The 22,246-nt window shown below is 42.1% G+C and overlaps 2 protein-coding genes across 6 annotated transcripts; both read right to left on the reverse strand.

The window, feature by feature from the left end:
- Positions 1-625: 625 nt before the first annotated feature.
- Positions 626-15,113, reverse strand: slc25a44a (solute carrier family 25 member 44a). Of its 5 annotated transcripts, none has more exons than XR_013790087.1 (7): positions 14,867-15,113; positions 12,944-13,276; positions 12,016-12,327; positions 10,147-10,330; positions 8,643-8,821; positions 7,183-7,929; positions 626-6,825 (listed from the first exon to the last, which is right to left on the reverse strand). XR_013790087.1 is itself a non-coding variant. In XM_079501816.1 (6 exons), the coding sequence occupies exons 2-6, from the start codon at positions 13,079-13,081 to the stop codon at positions 7,738-7,740; spliced, it is 1,005 nt and encodes a 334-aa protein (XP_079357942.1). In that variant the 5' UTR covers positions 13,082-13,276; positions 14,867-15,113; the 3' UTR covers positions 626-7,737. The 5 variants fall into 5 exon arrangements, 2 of the variants coding, with proteins under 2 accessions (XP_079357942.1, XP_079357943.1); XR_013790088.1 differs by having other exon boundaries at positions 626-3,758; positions 4,187-7,929; XR_013790089.1 differs by having other exon boundaries at positions 626-2,650; positions 2,711-7,929.
- A 1,466-nt stretch (positions 15,114-16,579) lies between these two features.
- LOC306922935 (E3 ubiquitin-protein ligase TRIM35-like) lies at positions 16,580-19,692 on the reverse strand. Its single transcript, XM_079500852.1, has one exon. It carries the CDS (start codon positions 19,520-19,522, stop codon positions 18,116-18,118), a length of 1,407 nt encoding a protein of 468 aa, XP_079356978.1. The 5' UTR covers positions 19,523-19,692; the 3' UTR covers positions 16,580-18,115.
- Positions 19,693-22,246: the final 2,554 nt, after the last annotated feature.

Consider the following 22,246-nt stretch of genomic DNA (forward strand, 5'->3'; position numbering starts at 1 on the left):
AATTTGGATTCTTTTTTGTGTGCTTTTTACTCCTTTTTCCCCAATTTAGTTATGCCTATTAATGCCTCCACACATTTGTGTGTTGTCACTGCTGTTTCCTGTATCCTCACCTGCCCGTAAGGAGCCTTCTACTCCTCCCGCCCAACACTCCCTGGTGACAGGTGCTGCCCAGTGCTGATTGACAGTACATTTAGTTTTATTTGTCATCTGAAATGTTTGTCTAAAGATTAGTTAGTGAACTAAATCTGCAGTCGATTGTCGACAAATTCATTTTCTCGTAACTTGGTGTCGTAATGCCCGATTTATACACTTGATTGCATGCTGAAAATAGCTGATCTACAAGCTTGACGCGTCGCAGAGCGACATGTGAGCTTGTAGATCTATTTTCAGAGCGCAACAAAGTTCTACTTGATCTTTCCTTCACTAGTCCCTCCTTAACATTTTAGTCTAGTTTTTAATTGACGAAATTGTCAATAGTCTTAGTTTTTGTCAGAGTTTTTTAGTTTGTCAGTGAAAAAGGTAGTCAAAACTTCGTCAGTTTGTCAATGAAATGAACCGGTGCCCCAGCCCGTAGGAATACTGCAATATCACTGTATTATGCACAGATCGATGTCACAAGTTATAGCAGTGTTCAAGACATAGCTTTATTTGATCAGGTGATCTTTCACATAGACACATGGATCTAAGAAAGAAATCAGTACATCTCATTTGCTCAGTGTTCACATTACTTCATAAAATGTACTTTAATGACAAAACAATATTTACCTGTTTACAAACATTGGCACGAAAAACAATTCACCAGTGGGATGTATTACGTCTCAAGAGATTTAAACAGTTGCAAACCCTCGACTTCATCAGCTGTTTTGAAAAACAAAACAGGCAGTGTGAGCTACACATTTATACTGTACTGTAACTTTACAGACACATTAAACCCAGTTCCTTCAGCATATAACGCATGTTCTCTTTAACATAACAGATGTTAAGTGGACAAGCTCAGATCTTGAACTCCAATCCAAAAGCTCCCAAGTCTGACAAAAGAAAAACAAAACATCTTCACATGGATATATATACACACTGGGAGTAAAAAGAGGCAGTGTACTAACATAGCTACTACTAACTGTTGATCTTAATGTGAAACTGACTTTCACATTAAAGGTATATTCAGTGATTTGACTTAATTCAAATATCACTTATTTTATTTATTTTTTCTGGATAATCCTCCCTACTATAGACTATAGAGTGTGCTGACCATATAAGGAGTTCCTCCCTGTCCCCAGTGAGCCCCTGGGGTCAAAAAACCCTAGTTTCAGTTTTGGTGGCGGGTGGCAAAGCCTTCAACCAATCAGGATGAGAGGGGCCTTCCTCCAATCATGATCGAGTGGGGTGGGCCTTGGTGCACATGCTGTTGGCCTGTTGCACTTCCCCCCACTGTAGAGCATGCATGTGCACATTTTGTTACCGGGGCGGACTGGGTGGTTTTCCATATCACCCAAATCACTGAATGCTCCTTTAAGCCTCGCATCAAACTCTTAAGTTTAAATGGGTGGCACAAATGTCTGTTTCTGGCAGGTTTTTGGTCTATGAATATTATGTGAATGAAAAAGCCGGTGTGTGATTCTGAGGTATCACAGAGGTGGTTCTGAGGTATCACAGAGGTGATTCTGAGGTATCACAGAGGTGATTCTGAGGTATCACAGAGGTGGTTCTGAGGTATCACAGAGGTGGTTCTTGCGATTTCATTTTGTGCTTGGGACCAAACAAAAGTTGTGAATGATGGTGATGCATATGAAAGGATACAATCTAAGATATATTATCCAGTATGGATCCAATAGATATACAGTAGCTTTGGGAACTATGTACTTAGAGAGACCACTCAAATCAGTTTCTCTGCTTTACTATTTATAGGTACGTTTGAGCAAATAGGCCTTTTTTTCAATAATACACAGTACATTTAATACACATTTCTCCCAAATTCAAAATAAAATGTTAGCGTTGTCAAAAATAAGCCAATTCTACTAGGCAATGTTTGGAATAACCCTGATGTAACGATATCCATCCAGCTGGTCCTGTTGCATTAAGATAGTGATGACCAGTTGACCACAGGAGTGGCTTTTATACAATAACAAATCCTATATCAATACGATTTGGTTCAGGTGATCACCTAATCAATACCATATTTAGTAGAATGAGGTGTTTTGTATTAAGTTAAACAGTCTGCTGGAAAGGAATGGCTTCAATTCATGTAGATACTTTGATTTAAAAACAAAACAATCACACCCATGTGAAGTAAGTGGTGCAACTCCGTGTGGGGCGTCCCCGGAACTTCCAGATGCACAGGAATGCACCCAGCCAGGGTGCCGACCTGGTTCCGGCGAGCCGCCCCGCGTCCGGCACGGTTAGAAATGACAGTTACCGTGTGGTGGTCCCTCTACTGTACTGTCACACCCGAAATCATCATAGTTGCGCAACAGTGACACTTGTGAAAACCAAACAAACGCTATTTTCGTGTTCAGACCCAGCCAGCCAGTCAGGGACAGACCCAGGCAGCCAGAGACACACAAAAGGTCCTTAATGAAGTGGTTGCACCACTTAAAAAAAAATGGTGTAACCATTCTGCAGGAAAAATCACTTGTGTGAAGTGAGCGGCGCTCTTATCATTCACATTCCGTGCTCAGCCAATCAGCTGAGCACATTCCGTGCTCAAACAGACAGACACACATAGCTGTGCATAGGAGCTGCTACAACAGCTAAAAAAAGCCTACATAATTATGTATTATCTATTGGAATGCACAGTCAAGCCTTTAACAATATCTATCTACCTATCACAATTTTAAAACTGGTTCTCAACTCTAGCCCTGAGGACCTTTTTTCTGGACTGCCTAAGAAAACAATTGACAGATTACAACTTGTTCAAAATGCAGCAGCCAGAGTTTTAACTAGAACTAAGATGAGAGAACATATTACTCCAGTTTTGGCTTCCGGTTGTTTTTAGGATTGATTTTAAAATTATTGTATTAGTTTATAAAGCTCTCAATGGTCTCGCACCTTCCTACCTACATGACTGCCTGCCTAAATATGTCCCAAACCGCCCCCTAAGGTCTTCCACTGCTGGCCTGCTTGCTTTGCCTAAAAGAATGGCAACTAAAAAATACGGGGAAGCAGCTTTTTGCTTCTACGGGCCGACGGCGTGGAACAAACTCCCACTGTAGACAGCCTCTGTAGACAGCCTCTGTAGACATTTTTAAAGCACAGCTCAAGACCCACTTCTACACCCTTGCTTTTAATTGATCTTTTAATTTTTTGTTATTCATGTCCTCACTCTATTGCATTACTGCTCTTGTTTTTTTAATGTTTCTCCATTGTTCTGTAAAGCACTTTGAGCTGCATTTCATGTCATGAAAGGTGCTATACAAATAAAGTTTTATTATTATTATTATATCAATCTACCAGGTCGTTAACTCCAGGGCTAATTAAGTGGATACTAGAATGAAGACCAGTACACCTGGTCCATGAGTTGGGAATCCATGCCTTGAGTTTGATCAGTAGCACAGTCATGCCTATATGGTATGCCATTATTGGCCATTGATTTTGTCACCTTGAGCTAAATAAGATGTGCTACTACACTAGTCAAACACTCATGTACATAATTTACAGTTCAGTCTCATTTGCATGTGCCGTTCAATAACAGCACTTCTACTGAACAAAATCACCAGTAAAAGCACATTTTAAAGGGCAACATTTATTTTTTAACCAGACTCCTATTGTAGAAGCCATTTAACTGTTTTTTGTATGTAATTATGATTTCTGTTTATTATTTAGTCTATTCAGTTTTGAGATAATCATTTAGAATATTGAATTTAATTGATACGTTACGTACATTGGCTGATTGACACCAAGGGCACGCCTCCCCAGGCCTAATTGACAGAGCAGAGAGAGCATATCAAGGCTGGGGTAATTGGGAATGGTTTTGCACCTGGGTGGAAATACGGCTTTTACCAGGCCAGCCAGGAGAATGCCACAGCGAGAAGCTGTTTGTTCTGTAATACACTTTAATGGCGAAGTAAATATGCAAACAAAAAATAATTCAACTTGTGGACAATGGTTTCTAATTGCCTGCGTACAGTCCAAGTCTGGGTGCATCAGTGAGTTTTGTCTGTTTGTTTGAAAGCTGACAGAGCCACTACACCTATCATTCTATCGGATGTAATCCAGATAAACCGGCCAATGGCCATAGCCTCTGAAGCAAGAGGACGCAAAGAGCAGGCGACAGTGGACCGAGAGAAAAAGAAGAAAACGATCTTCATCCCCTACACAGAGCTGACATGGCTTCTGAAAGACAGTCTAGGTGGAAAATTATGATAGCAACTGTCACGGGGCAACCCGTGCCCTATATACAAAGACACATGCAACTGCTTTCTATAACATGCAAGGACTGTTTCCTATGCTTTGAGTTTAATTGTCATTGGGTTTCCAACCCAAGTTATACTTGTTAACTGTAATGCATCTTTATGAATGTTTAGATTACTTTTATGCAAGGGGTTATTAGGGCAGTATTTATTGAGAAGAAATGTTGCTAATTGTTCTGTGTCCTGTGGTAGGATCCACCCCTATTTAAGGGAGGATGCAGGGACAGGTGAGTCAGTTGGTTGTGGGCTTTAACACGGGTAACAGTCCTGAGGGAGAGCTACAGGGCCTGGTGTGACCAAGGTTTAACCTGAAGAGAGTTCTCATCCTATTTGGTCTTGTTCAATTGTGTTTGCCTAAGTATTTATTTTGTTGGTCTATTGTTGGCCAGTATTTAGTTTTTGATATGTGAATTGCACTGAAGAAAGCGGTCTGGAGGTTGGTGGAGGAGTTTTGGGAGAATAAAAACCCTTAACCTACATTTTCTGACTGTTCTTGGAGCCTTGGCCGTTCGGGCAACTTTACATCAACCATTTCTGCTGCTGATGTAAACTACAGTGAGACCCTGAGCGCTATGCCAGCAGAGCTAAGAACATCGTGAACACACCTGAACACCTGAACAAAGACAAAACCATCACAGTGATCAGAGATCTGCAGGCGCAGATCGTTGAGCTCTGAAGCGTTTGTTAGACTACTAGGCATTGCAGTTTGTCTGATACACCGTATGTGCAGTAGTATTGTGCACTTTATTAGCTTTGTTACTTATGTTACCAGCAAATGTTTGTTGTACTCATCTTACAGTCCTTGGTTTCAGAGACAGTATGCACTGTGCACAGTGCTAGTTGTTTGCATATTCATGTAAATCGTATGTGATTGTTACCATATATCTACAGTCCTTATTTGCTTTGGTGTATAATATTTACATTTGTATGAATGTACAGAATCTTGTTTAGTCAATATATATTTAGTTTATATTTTATTAGTTTATATGTATTATTTATTTATTTAATTTATTTATTATTTATTTATATTGCGGAAACCTTGTGGAGCACAGCAAGATACACCAGTAATGAACAGGTTGATGAACAGATGAACAGAACTGGTTGATGAACTCGAGCAGTTTTTCCAATGCCTTGGAATGATAGAACTCAGGTTTAAAATATTTGATGTTACCCTTTTAAATATGAAATAAGTCCTAACCACACCCAATAGTTCATCATCGGTGTTAAAATGATATGGCCGCAGCACACGCTACACAAAGACAAGCAGAAATACCAACAATTGGTTTGTGGTCAAGATTAAAGTTCCTGAGTAGATTTTTCAAATATGAACATTTGAATCACTTGGTTAGATTAGAATCACTGCTTTACAGGATGAACGTCAGTTTTGTCTTTCTTCAGGCTGACTACTCATGTGTTACACAGGTATTGCAGTTTGGTTTTGGATGGGGGTCAGTTGAGGAAGAGCCATCTTTCTCCTGTGGTTACATTAGGTGGGATGGAACCAGGTGAGATTGCTCTTGTCCAGGGACAGAGATAACCACCAGCCTTTACACAAATATGGCCAGTGGTGTAAGGTGATGGAGTACATTTACTTAAATACTGTACTTTGGTACAATTGAGGTATTTGTACTTTTACTCCACTACATCTCAAATCCAATATTGTACTTTCACTTAACTACAATTACATTTTGGCCATTTGAAAATAGCCGATCTACAAGCTCACAATGAGTCGCATCGTGACAGAATTGTGAGCTTGTAGATCGGCTAGTTTCTAATTATTTGTATACATTTGAAAACTTGAAATGGGACATTCTGCATAATGACCACTTTTACTTTTGGTACTTTAAGCTCATTCCGAAGCCAATACTTTTGTACTTGCACACCAAGCACAGACTCCTCCTGGCTCCCAGGTGGTGGAATGAGCTCCCCTCCTCAGACACTACTACAGTCTCATGAATCATTCTCCACCGCAGTCTGAAAATTCACCTCTTCACACTCCACCTCACAATCCTCTTCCTTGTATCACTTGGTACCTATTTTGTTTATATTACGTATATTATGCATGTTGTTTAGACAGACATATACAATGTTCTGGTATCCTAGTTACAATTCAGACATTTTATTAGACACTTGTCTGGAGTGACAAAATGCAAGATCAAAGTAAATGACAAAGTAACTAGGATAACCAGGTAAAGGTCAGTCCAACAACATCCGTCTAAACACGATACTATCTAAATACAAGTATCTGAAAAGCTGCCGATGCTGCCTAAAATGCGGGTATCGGTATCAGCGAGTATGCCAGTCTATGCCATTCTGATACCATGTTATTCATCACATTTAATTTCAGATTTATTTTACAGTAATATTTGCACTACTGTTTTATATTCTTACTGTACAACTTACATTATTTTACTAACCCCTAGATCAGTGGTTCTCAAACCTTTATTTCAAGCACGCCCATAACTGATGGTGTAATGCCACAGACAAAAAACAGTCTAAGTCCACACTATTGATCCATAATGTATAAATGATAGATAAGGGTTCAGGACAACGAGGCCTTTTCGTGGAGGGGTCAGAATGAAATTTGGACTTAGACTGTGGTACTCATTAATGATACACTGTACAGCCTCAAGTGTTATAGACTTGTAAGGGTCCATTTGGAACCCCCTCAAGGAACCCTGAAGGTCCCTGGACCCCACTTTGAGAACCACTGCCCTAGATCTTTTTTATTATACCATGGTATTGGATCCTCTGTATCGACAGATATGCAAATTACAGGAATCGGAATCGGGAAGGTGAAATTGTATCGGTACATCTCTACAAAAAACAAGAAGTTATGGGTAACTAACTTTGTAGCATTTAAGTTTCCTTGTACTCCCTTTACCCTGTCGTTTGGCTACAGCTCACGCCACTCCGATCTTGCACTTTCTAAGTCACGAAAAATATGAATTTAGATTTAGTCTAACCACTGCAGAGGTCCTGTTCCACTCTAAAAAGAAACATGGTTTAGAAGACAGCTAGCTGCCTTCATTTGGAGGCTCCGTTCTAAAACCCTTGCTAGGAGATGTAGTGGTGAAAGTGATGCTGAAAGCCAATAGGTAACCATTTAGTTTATTTTTTTTTAAAAGCAAAGAAAACTAGCTGCAGTTTGGCGAAGTAGACAATATATGAACTTAGTCCCTGCTCACCAGTGACTGTTTTCAAGCAGTTTCTTCCCTGTTAACCAACTGCCATTTAGAGGTCCTGGTCGGTTTAGGGAGAGTAGGGACCACTGGGACAGCATGTAGGCAAACAGAAAACGTCATTTTCCACCTGTGCTTTGTGGCAGCGGTCACCAGTGTCTGTTTTGGACCAGATCGTCCCGCAGACTGAGTCTCTTCAGGGTCTCGTATCCGACGACGATGAGCACAGAGGTGGGCAGGGAGGAGATGACGCGTGCCGAGAGACCTTTGGTCAGCCCCCACATCCCCTCCTCTGCCAGCAGCTGTTTGAACGTCTCTATCACAGACGACCGGCCCTCCACCTTAAGCAGAATCACACAGCAACCACAACCAAACGAGCATCAATCCCCTGTTTAATCTGTGGGTGGCATCAAGGCACAGACAACTAGCTAAAGTGCCCCTCAGGGCACAGGTCTCCACCAGGCCAGGTCAGGTTGTGGCCTCCTGGTGGCACTATGATACTAGGCCAATGTGAAAAGGGTGTCATTTCTTCTTACACCTTGGATGGCAATTGGATGATTTGAGGAATTTTGTTCCAAAAATGTGTTTTCAAGTCAACTAAGCTGGTTAAAAAATAATATCCCAAACCAACCCTTCGGTGTGGTTTAGGCTTTTTTTTTTTTTTTAAGGGTAAAAAAAGTCAGAATTTAAAAAAAATATTTTTTGCACGCATGTGAGCTCCGGCACCTAATAATTTACAAATTAAACACTATAGCAATGATTTGACATATCTTTTGCAAATTACATATATCCTGTTCACAATCATGCTCTAAATGTTTTATTGTGCCTTACATAGGTAGAGACCTCATACAAGTCCCTTGGGCTTCTTGCCTCCACCTGGTACTTTACCTTTGTACGTTTTATTGTATGGTTTTTATACAGTGCCAAATCAAATCAAACAATTGCAGGGAACAAGCAACCTCGCAGCACTTGAGTGCAGTGCATCCCAGATAAACCATTATTATGTATGATGGTCTTTGCCAGATTGGGCAGAAAGTGGCAGTTTACAGTTTACCTGCACTCTGGCTCGAACCACATCCATGGGGTTAGTGAGTTTACAGTTTACCTGCACTCTGGCTCGAACCACATCCATGGGGTTAGTGAGGGTGGAGGCTGTAGCGGCTGCCATTGGTCCAGCGATGGCCTGCAGGAGGAGGTGGGGACACTCAGTGGGGGCCAGCCTCGAGAGCCGCTCTGGGGATGGAGAGAAGACAGTATGAATGAACTGCACACATCGTCATGGCTTCCACTCTCGCTCATGACCAGTGTGTGTGTGTGTGTGTGTGTGTGTGTGTGTGTGTGTACAACCTCCGCTCTAACCTCACACGCCTGTTTTTCTTCACTGTGGCCCCTTTTCCACCGGGGTTGAACCGGTTAGGTTCTTTCTTCCCGCCGAATATTGAGTGTTTCCACTGAAAATGAGTTGGTTCCGAACCATAAACGTTCGTTCCCAATGTGAACCACAAAACAGTGGTTCAGCTTTGTAATTGCACGCAGCGCTTTGTGAACCGAGACGATATAAGTGGGTGTGTCACAGTGTCAGTAGGTTGGAACTTGGGAGGACGCAGACACACACAACATAACATAACATAACAGATAAACGATGCCGCAAAACAAAATTGATCTATCTTCAAAGAATGTGCAATGGTCTGATGAAGAAACGGAGTGTTTGTTGTCCGTATGGGCATCTCCTGACTGTTTCAGGAGAAGTTGGAGAGTACCCAGAGAAAGGCCAAATTATATTCGGCATTGGTATAAGAGTTGGCGAAAGCTGGGTTCACTCGAACGGCAGAGCAAATAATCAATAAAACTAAAGAAACTAAAATCGGATTACCACAATGCCCAAAAGGAGTTGTCCAAAAGTGTAGCAGGGTATGATCATAGAGCTATAAAAGGCTGAAGCCTTTCCCTATTATGACATCATCGATGGGGCCATTGGGACAGCTGTTGATCCATACAGGTTTTTTGGATAAAAAATAAATGTCTGCATTAACAGCACGAACGCTCGCAGATATTCTATGCGATCAACCATCTTGAAAGCATGCAGGGAACAAAAATACGTTTACATTCATTGCCAACGCAAACAACGATCCAAACGTACGGATGCATCGCGATCCAGAATCCAGTTGAGGCTTGCGGGGCGTATCTGATAGTTGTAATAACTTGTAACCCTACTGTAACATCACAACCTCGTGGATACTGTTTACATCACCCTACTGTAACATCACAACCTCGTGGATAGTGTTTGTTTACATCGGCTTGTGTTGTGCAACGCCCTCGCGGTGTCTGCGTGTATGACGGATCCTCCTCCTTTTCAACATTTTGTGTTTAGGTACAATAGCGCCACCAAATGAACCAGGGTTCAATCTGGTGGAAATGCAGCCGGTTCGTGACCGGTTCGCAAAAAGCACCAAGGTTCGGAACCGTACTGGTTCTGAACCAACGTTCTTTTGGTGGAAAGGGGGTCAGTGTGTGTCACAATGCTAATACTAATCAAATCAAATACAATAGCTGGATACCTGTGTAGAAATGGTAAAATGGCCACCAGAGCGCACTGTTAGGGATGTAGGTAAGTAGCGAGGCCACGTATCCTCTGTAGAATCCACGAAACCCGTCAGCTGCCAGTATCTGCGTCATGATGTCTTTCGTCTGTCCAAATGTGAAGTTGTGTTTGCTCGCTGCAATCGCCATCTTAGGTTTCACCTTACGTCAGAACAGAAATGTATTGTCAATGGATACTGGTGGGCATTTATGTTTGTTTCCCTTCACTGTTCTGGAATAAACAAAAAGAAACAGGGAAACCTGATAAATATATAAAACATAATCCAATACATTAAAAGGGTTATGTAATGTGGTGTGTGGTCTGCTCTGAATCACACATACTGTATATTATAACGCTCATCTGTTTCTCTCCAAGAGTACAATATTGATGACATTGATAATGTGTGCCTAGCATGGCCAAGACATGAACGTAATAACTTAACACAGGGCCACAATGGAAACAAGTCCCCAGGATGTTCTTGTGTTATCCTTTTAGCCTTAATGTCTTACTGTACCACGTGCTGTTTTACATTTCTGACTAATAAAGTAATCGATCAAAAACTATGCATGCTAAACCATACAGCTCTCTTCCACAGCATTTAGTTTTAGACGACCTTTCTTTGCTTTGAATATTATTAGTTGAAATGTCCATTTCTTCTAAATTCTTTAAAAAAAATGTGAATATTTTCTTTTTTTTAAGTGCACAGACTCGGGAGTTGCAAACTTATGTTTGCTGCACCTGCCAAAATAAAGGAATTGTATTCTATTTAAGCCACGAGAGGTCTCAGGTTACCGGGTATTTTACAATGGCTGGGGGCGTAGGCACCCTCCCAGCCATTGTAAAATACCCGGTAAGCTGGGACCTTGAGTGGCTTATTGCTTTTCTAAAACGGTTACAAACATATAGCAATATTAACCTAATAAAACTATTGAAATGACAAAAGTAGCTACACTTTGCGCCACCAGAGCGAGCCACATCACTTCCTTGTTGTGCTCGGCAAGTAGGCTATGTGACGGGAGAATAGCGCTTGATGTCTTTACAGGGCTGCCTGGAGCCACACATTCACAGTCATATGAGCGGGGCGGTGCTTAGACGCCCGCACGGCATGGGTTTGTAAGGCAATTAAGCGCTCCCCTTCCCCAGCACAACTACAGAGATGCGGAATCAGCTGCGAATGATATAAAGTGATTGAAGGTGTAGCCTCGGTCCCAGGCTTGCTTTTCTGCGAAAAGAAGAGCCTGGTCACAACGTAAGGCAGAGAAGCTATCGGGCGGATGTATCCTCCGGAACATCAGTCAGATGTATTTCCCCCGGATACGATATTTTCCCGACAAATCCCACAACTTCCGCTGATAGTCTTTTCAGCGTAGGTCTTGCCCAGGGTGTTGAAGGTGTGGGTTATCTGTGAAATTTACACCGGTCACGTGACGGTAAGGGCAGGGCCCACCAAAGATTTTAGCTAAAAATGTTCACTTTAAAAGAACATATATTCAAAGATTTGCACAAATTGTCACGACTTTTCATAATAGCAGGTCTACAAGCTCATATCGTGACACGCCATATAAAGAGTATGCGCAGTCATAAATTGATTGGCAAAGTGAGTTTAACGTTGTTTAATGTTGTTTAATTTCTGTTTGGATGTATGGGCTGTCAAGGCCAGAAAGTAGTTTTTTGCCACTCAGTAGGCGTTCCCGCATAACTTCCGGGTATGATGATGATGTCACGCGCATAAATATCTGCTATTTTTGAATAGCCAAAGTAGTGGGTTAACATTTAATTTCATCTAGACAAAAAAACAACAAAATAAAAACATATAATAATAAACAATATCATTAGTATATTCCACCTTGAAGCGTGTCAGGTGCTCTCCTTGCCCCTGCATCATCAGCTGCTGGGACACGATGTCTATGGGCACAGTGATGGTCTGAGCCACCAGGGACGCTGACCCGCCCGCTATCACCGACTTCACCGTGTTACTGGGCGAGTAGTTGGACACGTACTTGCGCGCCAGCTCGTAGGTGGTGATGTAGGCCTGGCCGGACACCAGGGTGAACGTGTTGACCATGAAGCCACGGTAGAGGCCCACCATGCCCTCTGCTCCCAGGATCTTGCAGAAAGCATCCCAAGTCCCGGAGTAGAGGGCTGTGCCCCTCTGGACCTACAGAAGTGGAGAACCGATGTTTTGACATTATAAAGAGAGGACCGACCTTGTAGTCAGAACACGTTACTCTTTTACATAGATCACTTCATTGGCTCCCTATCAGATACCGAATAGATAGATGGTTGGAGGGCAGTGGCTGTAATATGTATATGTTTGTTCATTTATTTTTATGTGAAGCATTAAGCTCCTACTGAATCTATTAACACAAGCTACTGTAGTAGTAAACCTAACATATTTTGTAACACAGACTATTGGAGCTTTAGATTTCAGGCTATTTTTTTCTTTTTCACATTTTTGTTTACCCAGGGTAGTAGCTGAGCACACATGCTCATTTTCAGCAACGCCCTGCACATAGAAACACACAGACAGACACACATTAAAACCTGGGAGCTGACCAGTACAACCACAGTCTTATAATACTGTTGGCCACTAAGCAGCTCCACTGGAGCAGTTGGGGGTTCAGTGTCTTGCTCAAGGGCACTTCAGCGGTGTTGGGTGAGTGATGACCAATCACTTCCCGACCCAGATTTTTCGGCAACCTTTCCGCAACAAGGGCGCTCCTCTAACCCTTAGGCCACCGCTGCCCAACAGTATATATATTCGTGAAGCTGACCTGCAGGCGTGTCCGGATGAGGCTGAACGGGTAGACGGTGGCACGAGTCGTCAAGGTCATGAACACGCCTAAAGAATAGAACTTCCTCTTGTCCAGATCCTCCCACTCGATGATCTGGATGGCCCCTTTCTGGTGCATGATTGATGCTGGCTGGCCCCCGTGAGGCTAGAGACGCTAGGGGCGAGAGAGGAGGTGGACGATAGGGGACGATGTTGTTGGCCAAAAAGAAGTGACGAGGAGAAAGACAGAGGGGGGGCGGGGGGCGTAAGGATAGGCCCCCCTCCTTTAAAGCCCCATGTGTTCTGTCATGAATCCTGTCACCTCTGCTGTCACCTGTGGAAATAGAACAAAAAATAATAAATTCATCATTCGTTCATCTTTTAAATCCAGGCTCAAAACTCTTTTACCCGCAAGCATTCGAATTAATCGAATATGCCTGATATGTTGTTAATGGTCTGTCGAGTATGCTTCTCAGCTTCTGTATGTTTTACTATCGTTTGCATTTGTTGTGCTGATGAAATGTTCTGTAGGTATAGCACTTTGTGCATGCATAGTGCTTTATAAATAAACGTGATTAGATAGATTAGATAGTCTGGTTTTGTATCGGCGGAAAACAACGAATTCAACAATGAAACCAAATAAAAAAGATACTCATGTCCAACAACGAGAATTCAATATGCACAGACTCAAGATATTTTGAAATAAATCTTCACACCCACTTCAACATAAATGAGCGTTTGCTTTATCTATGTATAAACAACACCATGTCTCTAATGTAGCAGCCTGGGCTGCTGGGCTGTGCGCTTGTGACCGAAAGGTTACCGGTTCAATTCCCTGGACCAGCAGAAGAAATCTGGTGGGAAATGTGAATGAGCAACTACCTCTCCCTCAACACCGTTGAAGTGCCCCTGAGCAAGGCACTGAACCACCCAGTGGAGCTACTCAGTGGCCAACAGTGTGTGTGTGTGTGTGTGGGTGTGTGTGTGTGTGATTGTGAAGCAGGTCATTGCTGATAAACAGCATACTTTGATCATCAAAACTTCCCTGAATAAATAAGAGGTATAAACTAACAAAAAAACCTGCAAGACACCATTCCATCAGAGAAAAGTCTGAGAAGTTATGCACAAACACAATAAATGAACACACAAGTCTGTGTTCACAGGCTGCACACAAGTGAAGCATCATGTATGACTGGCAATACCTTTTCATTTTAGAATTTGTTCACATTGCAAAGCAAATTTCAAATGATCTTTCAGGACAGAATACGACCCTAAGTTACACCTTTATCTAACCCTAGCATGGCTGTGATATTACTAACATTGCATGCATTCCATGAAATGTAAATGTATGTAATATCACAGCCATTCTAGGGCTAATCTATTCCAACCCATGAATTAACTATAAGGCCTACCTCAGGTCATGGTCAAGTTAGAGGCACGTGTATTTAGTGAGACTGTAAATGGGTTCACAACCTGCTACTTGTTTTCACTCGATGTAATTGTATTCGTTTAATCGGGGATTAATTCAACCAGAACCGAGGGTCGTGCGTGGTCCCCAGCAGAAGACCTGTATATAAAAAGCCCGATAGTACAGTACAGTACAGGGGTCACAAATTATACCTGGTCTGGCCAACTTTGGCCTGGGTTAACGGTTTATGTAAGAACACAAATATGCAACACACACGGAAATGCTTTTATAATACACATCACAATGGCACTTAGCCCCTGACTGATCTGTCCTTGAAACTCAATAGCAGGGTGATTCATCATAATGCATGCTAGGGAAATGTATACACAGATGGTACTGTGTAGCAGTAACAAGCATTGAGTTATTAGTGTTATTAACGTGCCAGATCATGTTGAAGCACACAGAACAAACAAAAAAAACAAACAGACTTCCTTCTCGCACGCCTCACTCACTCACCTTAACATTGAGCATCCACGCCGAGTCGTCATGGGAATGTGCTGCACAATGCAAGACGGCAAGGCCGGCCGTGTGATTAGATGTGCTAGTTCTTCTGGGCGCCTGGGCCTGCTTCAGCGCTACTCCAGGTGTGCTTCTGTTCTGTGTGTGTTGTAGAAGTCATGCCGTCCCCTCCATTCTGCTGCGGGTCTGACAAAACATTGGGACTGGTGGTTGCGTTATGCATATTTCAGGTTGAGGCAGATCCGGGATGGGGTCTAGAGCGGATATGGAAACGCAGAGCCATTGGGTGCATTTATGTGTGCGCGTGCAAATGACCGGATACAGTAGGCGGGCTCTAGACCGGATCAGAGCACCGAGCAGTAAATAGAAACCAACCAGAAAGCTTAGTGACGCGAGCGGGGACATGGCGGGGACGCGAGGGTGGGTGGAAAATAGACACTATTGACAAAAGGTGAAAGTTCATGGAGTGGAGTCTGTGGAGATTAATTTATTTTTATTTATTTAATTGTAATTTACTTATATTTGCTTTTTAACGATTATTTGTTGTTTGGTACATTCACATTAAAAGCAAAGTAATCTTTTTGTTTTTTTCCCTTGGCAGTTGAGAAAAAGGAATTGCATGAGTCATATCCGCATTGCCATGTGACCACGTTTTTAAGGCGGCAGTATCCCGTTTAATACCGTGTTGATATTTCACTATGATTTCAATTCTTGCGTTCTGAATCTGATATCCATTACTAAAATTCCCCCAATTCATTGTAATTACAATTAAATCAAATTTGATTTGTAATTTACTCCAATAACAGCATATACATTTTAACTAATTACAATCATAAGTGTGTGTACACACACACACACACACACACACACACACACACACTTAACCCAAGTTATGACCTTATAAATGCATTTCATAATTCAAGTGATTTACTTTAAGATTAGTAAGACTGTTGATAAATCTAATACATGCAATTAATTTGTGATTGTGACCAAGTATATAACAGACAGAAATTCTGCTAAATATTACTGCTTCAGATTAAAGACAAATAAATGTGTGAATAAATAAAATAACTGATCATGTAATATTGACAACAAAAAATAGCCATAACATCCACACTCTAGCTAATAACCCAATTTCAAAAACTCATCTGAAACTGTATCTTTATTCAAATTCTGGAAACACAACTTAGAAAACCTCTAATTTTCAATGTCAACAAGTCGATTTTACAATGTCAAGAGCCAGTTCTCTGGGCATTACCAACTACTGTCAAGTCAGTAATGTACAATGACATTCTGCACCTTCTAAAACAATGAATGCCTAAATCAGTGGTTCCCAAACGTTTTCGTGTCAAGGACCCCCAAATCAACATTTATTAGGCCACGGACCCCCCCATTTGAAAACATATGCCAGTTTACGGCTCTAGCAGGGATTCCGAAACATTAATTTCATGGACCCCCAGTTTCACACGCATTATACTACGGACCCCCGATTTAATGGCATTTCTATCTCTGGTACCCCAATTTATATTGTAAAACCACTGTTAATTTAACTCAGAGAGTGAACAAATGGAACCAAATGGACCCGTTAGGGTCCATTTGGTTCCATTTGTACACTCTCTGAGTTACAGACCCATAAGCTAGGTACCCCCTGGAACCCCCTCAAGTACCCCTAGGGGTCCCCGGACCCCACTTTGGGAACCCATGGCCTAAATGAACTATTGGAAAACTGTAGGCCTAATGGCATATTGGTTTGAACAGTTGGTTGAAAGTAGACATATGACAAAGAAAATCACAAAATAGTATTACAGTTTTTCCTATTCTCCCCTCACAAATCAACAACATTCACATAAGCATATCTGGGGAGAAATAATACAAAAGAAAAGACTCTTCCACCACCCATTTAAATTGCAATTGGATTATAATGTAACAGTATACGGTAAGCTCTTTACAATACTTTATTTTTCTAATGGCCTGTATTATTTTAGTATTAAAGTGGGTTTGGTTTAGTTGTTGACTGTTGGTGTTGTTCTAGAAAGCATAACCCACCCCTCTCAAAAATGAACACAATTAATATTTTTAAACAGAACACAATTTGGGAGAAATAATTAAACAATTAGGCATACCGCCCCAACATTGAAATAATAATGTATAACTAAAACACAGATGAAGCACCATCAACTCAAATGACATGTATTATTAGAATGAAATAGGCTATCGACTCGAGACAGACTGTTGACTCGGTCAAATTCAAAGGAAAAGAGGGCGCTGTTTTTCCTTTTTTGCTATAATATTAAATAGATAATGCAGTAACAGAAACATTCCCTTAAGAAGTCTGTCTTTTCAACTGATTGTGAACGAGGGACCACCACCCTGGCCTGACTTAGAATGAACCTGGGGACCACTGTTGTGCATCCCATATGTATACAACCCACTGTTTCTCAACCAATGGTCCATTGATGACTACTAATAATTTCCTATAATGACTCAACCCTTCTTGAGATTCTAACTCCACTTTTCTGTTGAATTTCTTGACTTCCAACTTGTCAGTACATGACTACATGGATGGAGGGGAAAGGAACTGGTTGGAATAACGTGTTCCTTCCACGCGCTATGTCCGACCGGGGAAACTCTCCCCTGTCAGGTGAAAAGAAGCAGCTTGAACTCCTCATGCATAGGTAGCATGATGTCAGTCCGCTGCCCCCCCAGGTTGGCAGACGAAGTGTAGCGCCCAGGATTACATTGGATAATTGACACTGGGTGAAAAATGGGTTACAAAATCGTGGGATAAAACATTTAACTTAAAAAAAATAGAATCAACAAATCCTACATTATTAAATTAATTGTCAGGGACCACACAATAGTTCCACGGACCACCTGTTGAAACCCCCTGCCTGGCCTGGGCCATGGCTCAGTGGTCCAGGCACCTTGGCTGGTAATCCAGTCTGGCAGTGTGCCGCGGGTTCGACTCCCGATCCCGACGGCCTTTACTGCATGTCTTCCCCCCCATCTCTCTCCCCATTTCCTGTCAGCCTACTGTCTGTCCCTCCATAAAATATATAAAAATAAAGGCGAAAGCCACAAAAAAAAACATATATAAAAAAAAAAAAAAAAAAACCCTGCCTTAAGAGATTGTTTACTTGTGTCAATTCTTAGTTTGCAGTGATCCAGCTCAAATCCATTTCTCTTGGAGCCATTTTGTCAACAGACCTACTTGACCTGTTTTACTGACAGTACTGGTGTCGGCTCTCAAGTCAAGGCTCTCAACTGCTTTTCTACCGACACATCAAGTGGCATCACCCTGACTGTGAAGAACTTACAGGAACTCTTAATGAAAGGAAAGAGCCTCTCCTTGAACCTGTGTCTGAAGGTGTGTAGATGTTCGTTATTATCACAATCAGAGAAAGACAGCTCCCCTCTGTCCCAGTCCAGCTGGACTCTGATCGTCTGGGGTTTGTGGCTGACTTCAATAGTAGTGCGATCTCCGTACGCCACTCCAGCCTCGTATTTACCATCTCGATGCAACATTAACCAACCTTGTTGTTGCATTAATTTCGCCTGGCCATGTTTTTCCATCACGCCAAGTTCCCAGTCATCAAGTCCTACCTCTATGTCCCAGCTATGGGTCCCTGAGTCATAGCCCTCGGAGCCCATGACACCGTGTCTGCAGTTGATCCTCTCTGGGTTGTCAGGAAGCGGCTGGCGGCTGCCATATCTCACACTGGTCAGATGCTTGGACAGAAATAAATGAGACGAGGCAGTATTGGGGTCCAGAATCACAGGACTGTAGGAGACCAAGTCCTTCATCTTTTCCCAAATGTTGAAGGCCAGGTTACCGAGGTGTTTGGACACATCAATCAGTGATTCTGAGACCATCTTTGGATCCTGCAGCGTGCACTGGGCTCTTTCTACTGTGGTCTTGTAGTTGTCCAGAAAAAAGATGTCTTCAGCTTTCAGCTCCAGCTCTATGGCGTTGATTTTGTCTTCCAGGGTTGTCATCGCTTTACTCAGCCCATCAATCTGATCTTTAATTAACAGACTATTCTGCGCCTCTTCCTTCTTAAGTGCAGCAATCCTGGTCTCCTCTTCGTCTTGTAGCAACTCATAAAACCTCTTAAATTCCTCCCTAATCCGTTTCTCTGTGTTCTTTGCCTGCTCCTTCATGTATCTTTCTGTCTGAGAGCACTTCTTTCGAATCTGAATAAAGACATCCAGCTTCTGCTTCAATGGTGTAAGTGCTCTCCGAAGTTCCTCCTTGTAATCGTGGGCAACTTCATCGACTGGACAACACTCGTGAGTTTTATGTCGTTTGGAGGTCTGACACACCACACACATTGGCTCTTTGTCTTCCATGCAGTAGAGTTTGCGTTTCTCGCCGTGCTGGGGGCAGAGAAACCCAGGCCTTGCTCTCCGCTCTTCCTCCTCCAAGAAGGCCTGGCAGAGGTTCCTTAGAGCCAAGTTACAAGGAGGTACACTTGTTGGGGAGATACTCCGACACACAGGACACTTTCTCTCTACCTGCTGCGGACTCCAGCATCGCTGCAAACAGATTTCACAGAAGCTGTGACTGCAGGAGAGGAGGACTGGATCATTAAAGATGTTGTAGCACACGGGACACGTTAAATCCTCTTTCGGGAGGGTCGATACAGAAGCCATTTTACTTTCAACTTGAAAGTGTTCGTGAGATTAAATGTTCACTTTCACATAACTGATTAACTGTCGTGTAACTATACAGAATACACCGCAATAACGAGTCTTGTAAAAGAACGTAGATGAATTCAACGGAGTTTTGTTTGCGTCCAAAATCCCCAAGACGCGGCAGGAAAGGAAAGTGAGGAGAACTGTGAGCACCGTCGCCCAATGATAACGTAACATCCGGTCTGGGACCTCTATGCCAGAGCCATAGAGAGTATGACAGAGTTACGACAACTCCGTTCACTTCATGGGGGCTTGACTTCTATTGAAAAGGGACAACCGGAAGTTTACGGAATGCATTGGAGTCTAGGGGCTCGCATGAACCACGTGACCAGGCTATTTTCTGCCCCCTCAATGTCGTAACTCTATCTTACTCTATTTGAACTGAAGTAACCCCGCGTCACTAGGCTAGAACTGAAGAGATCTCTGATTGCGCGCGCACACACACACACACACACACACACACACAACCTGTAACAAGTAATGCTTTATCAGTCCACATAGTACCACATTTAGTTTGTATTGAGTTGTGCTTTCATGTGAAATACCTACCCATTCTGCAAACTGTTAATAAATACTTCAATCAATCACTCAATCAAACCTGATATTTATTTATGAATGTGAAATTCTGCCAATATTCCACCAGAATCCACCTAAAGTCTATTATGAATTGTTGCACAGAAATTCATTGTAAGGAATACTGCTAATAAAGATCTTTGTTTCCATCAGAGTCATGGGAAGACAGCTATCCTCTCCTCTTAAGTATTAATTGGATACTTCATTGGCAAGTTTTGGAAACAGCACAGCAGTAGGCTTACAGTCTAAAAAAGCTATGCTAAAAAAGAAAACACAAAAGCCCCCGGGACCGAGGCTTGTTTCCATTGTGGTCCTTTGCATTTTGTATTGCACATCAAGACATGCAATACATTACATATCAACATAGAAAAAGTAGGCCAATTTGAAAAGGGAGGGATTTATTCCTCAGCCTTAAAAAGTATGTGACAATGTTCATGTAAATTGCACGCTGCGTTCATGATTTGAGGCTTTTTATTCAAAACGGGCCAATCCTGCAAACTTTGGAAGCCAATGTTAGCCAATTAGGATGGAATATGATATATTGGACAGATCCGTGTTGATCACATGACTACAGTAGATCTATATAGTCATGTGATCAACACAGATGAGTAATATAAAGAGGAGTAATATAAAAAAATATTTTACAAAAGTCGGCCTCCTGGTGGCACTATAAAAGACAGATGTGAAAAATGCAGGTCAAAGGTTTTTCCTTGGCCTCTAGGGATTGTGCAATTGCAAAGTATTACGCAGATCTGTGCAGTTATAAGTCAAAATGTGAAAATCTGCCTCATGGTGGTGCTGTAACAGTCCGTTCTGGAAAAGTTCGGGCAAAGGTGTGTGCAGAGTTTGGCATCGGCCGGGCCAACGGTGCCAGAGATTAGCTGTACACGGACGGACGGACGGTCGGTCACACACACACACACACACACACACACACACACACACACACACACACACACACACACACACACACACACACACACACACACACACACACACACACACACACACACACACACACACACACACACACACACACACACACACACACACACACACACACACACACTTCAATTCAGTTCAAAGGAGCTTTATTGTCATGAGAAAACATACGTTTACATTGCCAAAGCAACACACACACACACACACACAGACGGAGACAACACCACTAAAATGTATTCTAGGTATATTTATAGAAAAAAGGGGGGTGAAGGCAAGGGGCAGAGCATGACACTGTTTGACTCTCTGGGGGCAACACAGTGTTCATAGGCTACTCCCCTTTGCTGTTGACAGTATTCACACTCGTGCCCAACTCTCTCAGAACAGGAAACCAAGACCCATTTATCAGGCTTCTCTTGTAAGTTGTTCATCAGAATGACGCTTATGCTTCACAGTTGTCAGATCTTGCATAATAAACATTTACAGCACAGTTGTTAGATCTTGCATATGAAACATTTACAGAAAGAATTCAGCCAAAATGCAACAATTACATAATCTGTAAAAGTATTATGTGTATTAATCCAGTAATGATATTTTGTGTAATTTTAATGTTTGTGGTAAGGCGTGAGTAAAGATGGACATTTTCATTGCAGCGAAGAAAACAGTGAAAGAAAGTCTACATGTTTAAGCTCTGCTTGCAGCAGGTCTGTAAAGCAGGGCTTCTCAAAGTGGGTGCCTCAGAATACTTATATACTTATTACTAATATTTGGAATTTAACAGTGTCACTTCAGTTTAACCACTGCACTTAGACCTTAGTCTATACTTAGTAAAAACTGACCAGAGGCAAGTTAAACTGTACTTAGTATGTACTGTACTAGTATTAGTGCGTTCTTTTTCAGCCTAGAATACACCAAGTCTCTTCACCAAAAATAGCAAATCTATAAGCTCACAACACGTTGTGAGTTTATAGATCTGCTATTTTTGGTGAATGTTCCCCCCAGAATAGGAATACAGGGGTTTAAGTGGTTAAACGCCATGTATACAAGTTGTTTTCAGTCTGTCTGTCTGTCTGTCTGTCTGTCTGTCCTAATGCAAAGAAATCTCTCTCTCTTCACTTTTCCTTGTGACTGTGGAAAGCCCGGTGATGCGTCACGCGAGGTTACCTTATG

Source organism: Electrona antarctica (genome assembly GCF_951216825.1).
Source record: "Electrona antarctica genome assembly, chromosome: 5".
Taxonomy (NCBI): domain Eukaryota; kingdom Metazoa; phylum Chordata; class Actinopteri; order Myctophiformes; family Myctophidae; genus Electrona; species Electrona antarctica.

What these genes read in the sequence shown, in the direction of transcription:
- LOC306922935 (XM_079500852.1), bottom strand. Translation starts at nt 19,522, where the DNA reads ATGGCTTCTGTATCGACCCTCCCGAAAGAGGATTTAACGTGTCCCGTG.
- slc25a44a (XM_079501816.1), bottom strand. Translation starts at nt 13,081, where the DNA reads ATGCACCAGAAAGGGGCCATCCAGATCATCGAGTGGGAGGATCTGGAC. An exon ending in TCATCCGGACACGCCTGCAG is followed by an intron (nt 12,328 to 12,943) that starts GTCAGCTTCACG and finishes CCACTTCTGTAG; the next exon opens with GTCCAGAGGGGCACAGCCCT. An exon ending in TGGTTCGAGCCAGAGTGCAG is followed by an intron (nt 7,930 to 8,642) that starts GTAAACTGTAAA and finishes ATTCTGCTTAAG; the next exon opens with GTGGAGGGCCGGTCGTCTGT.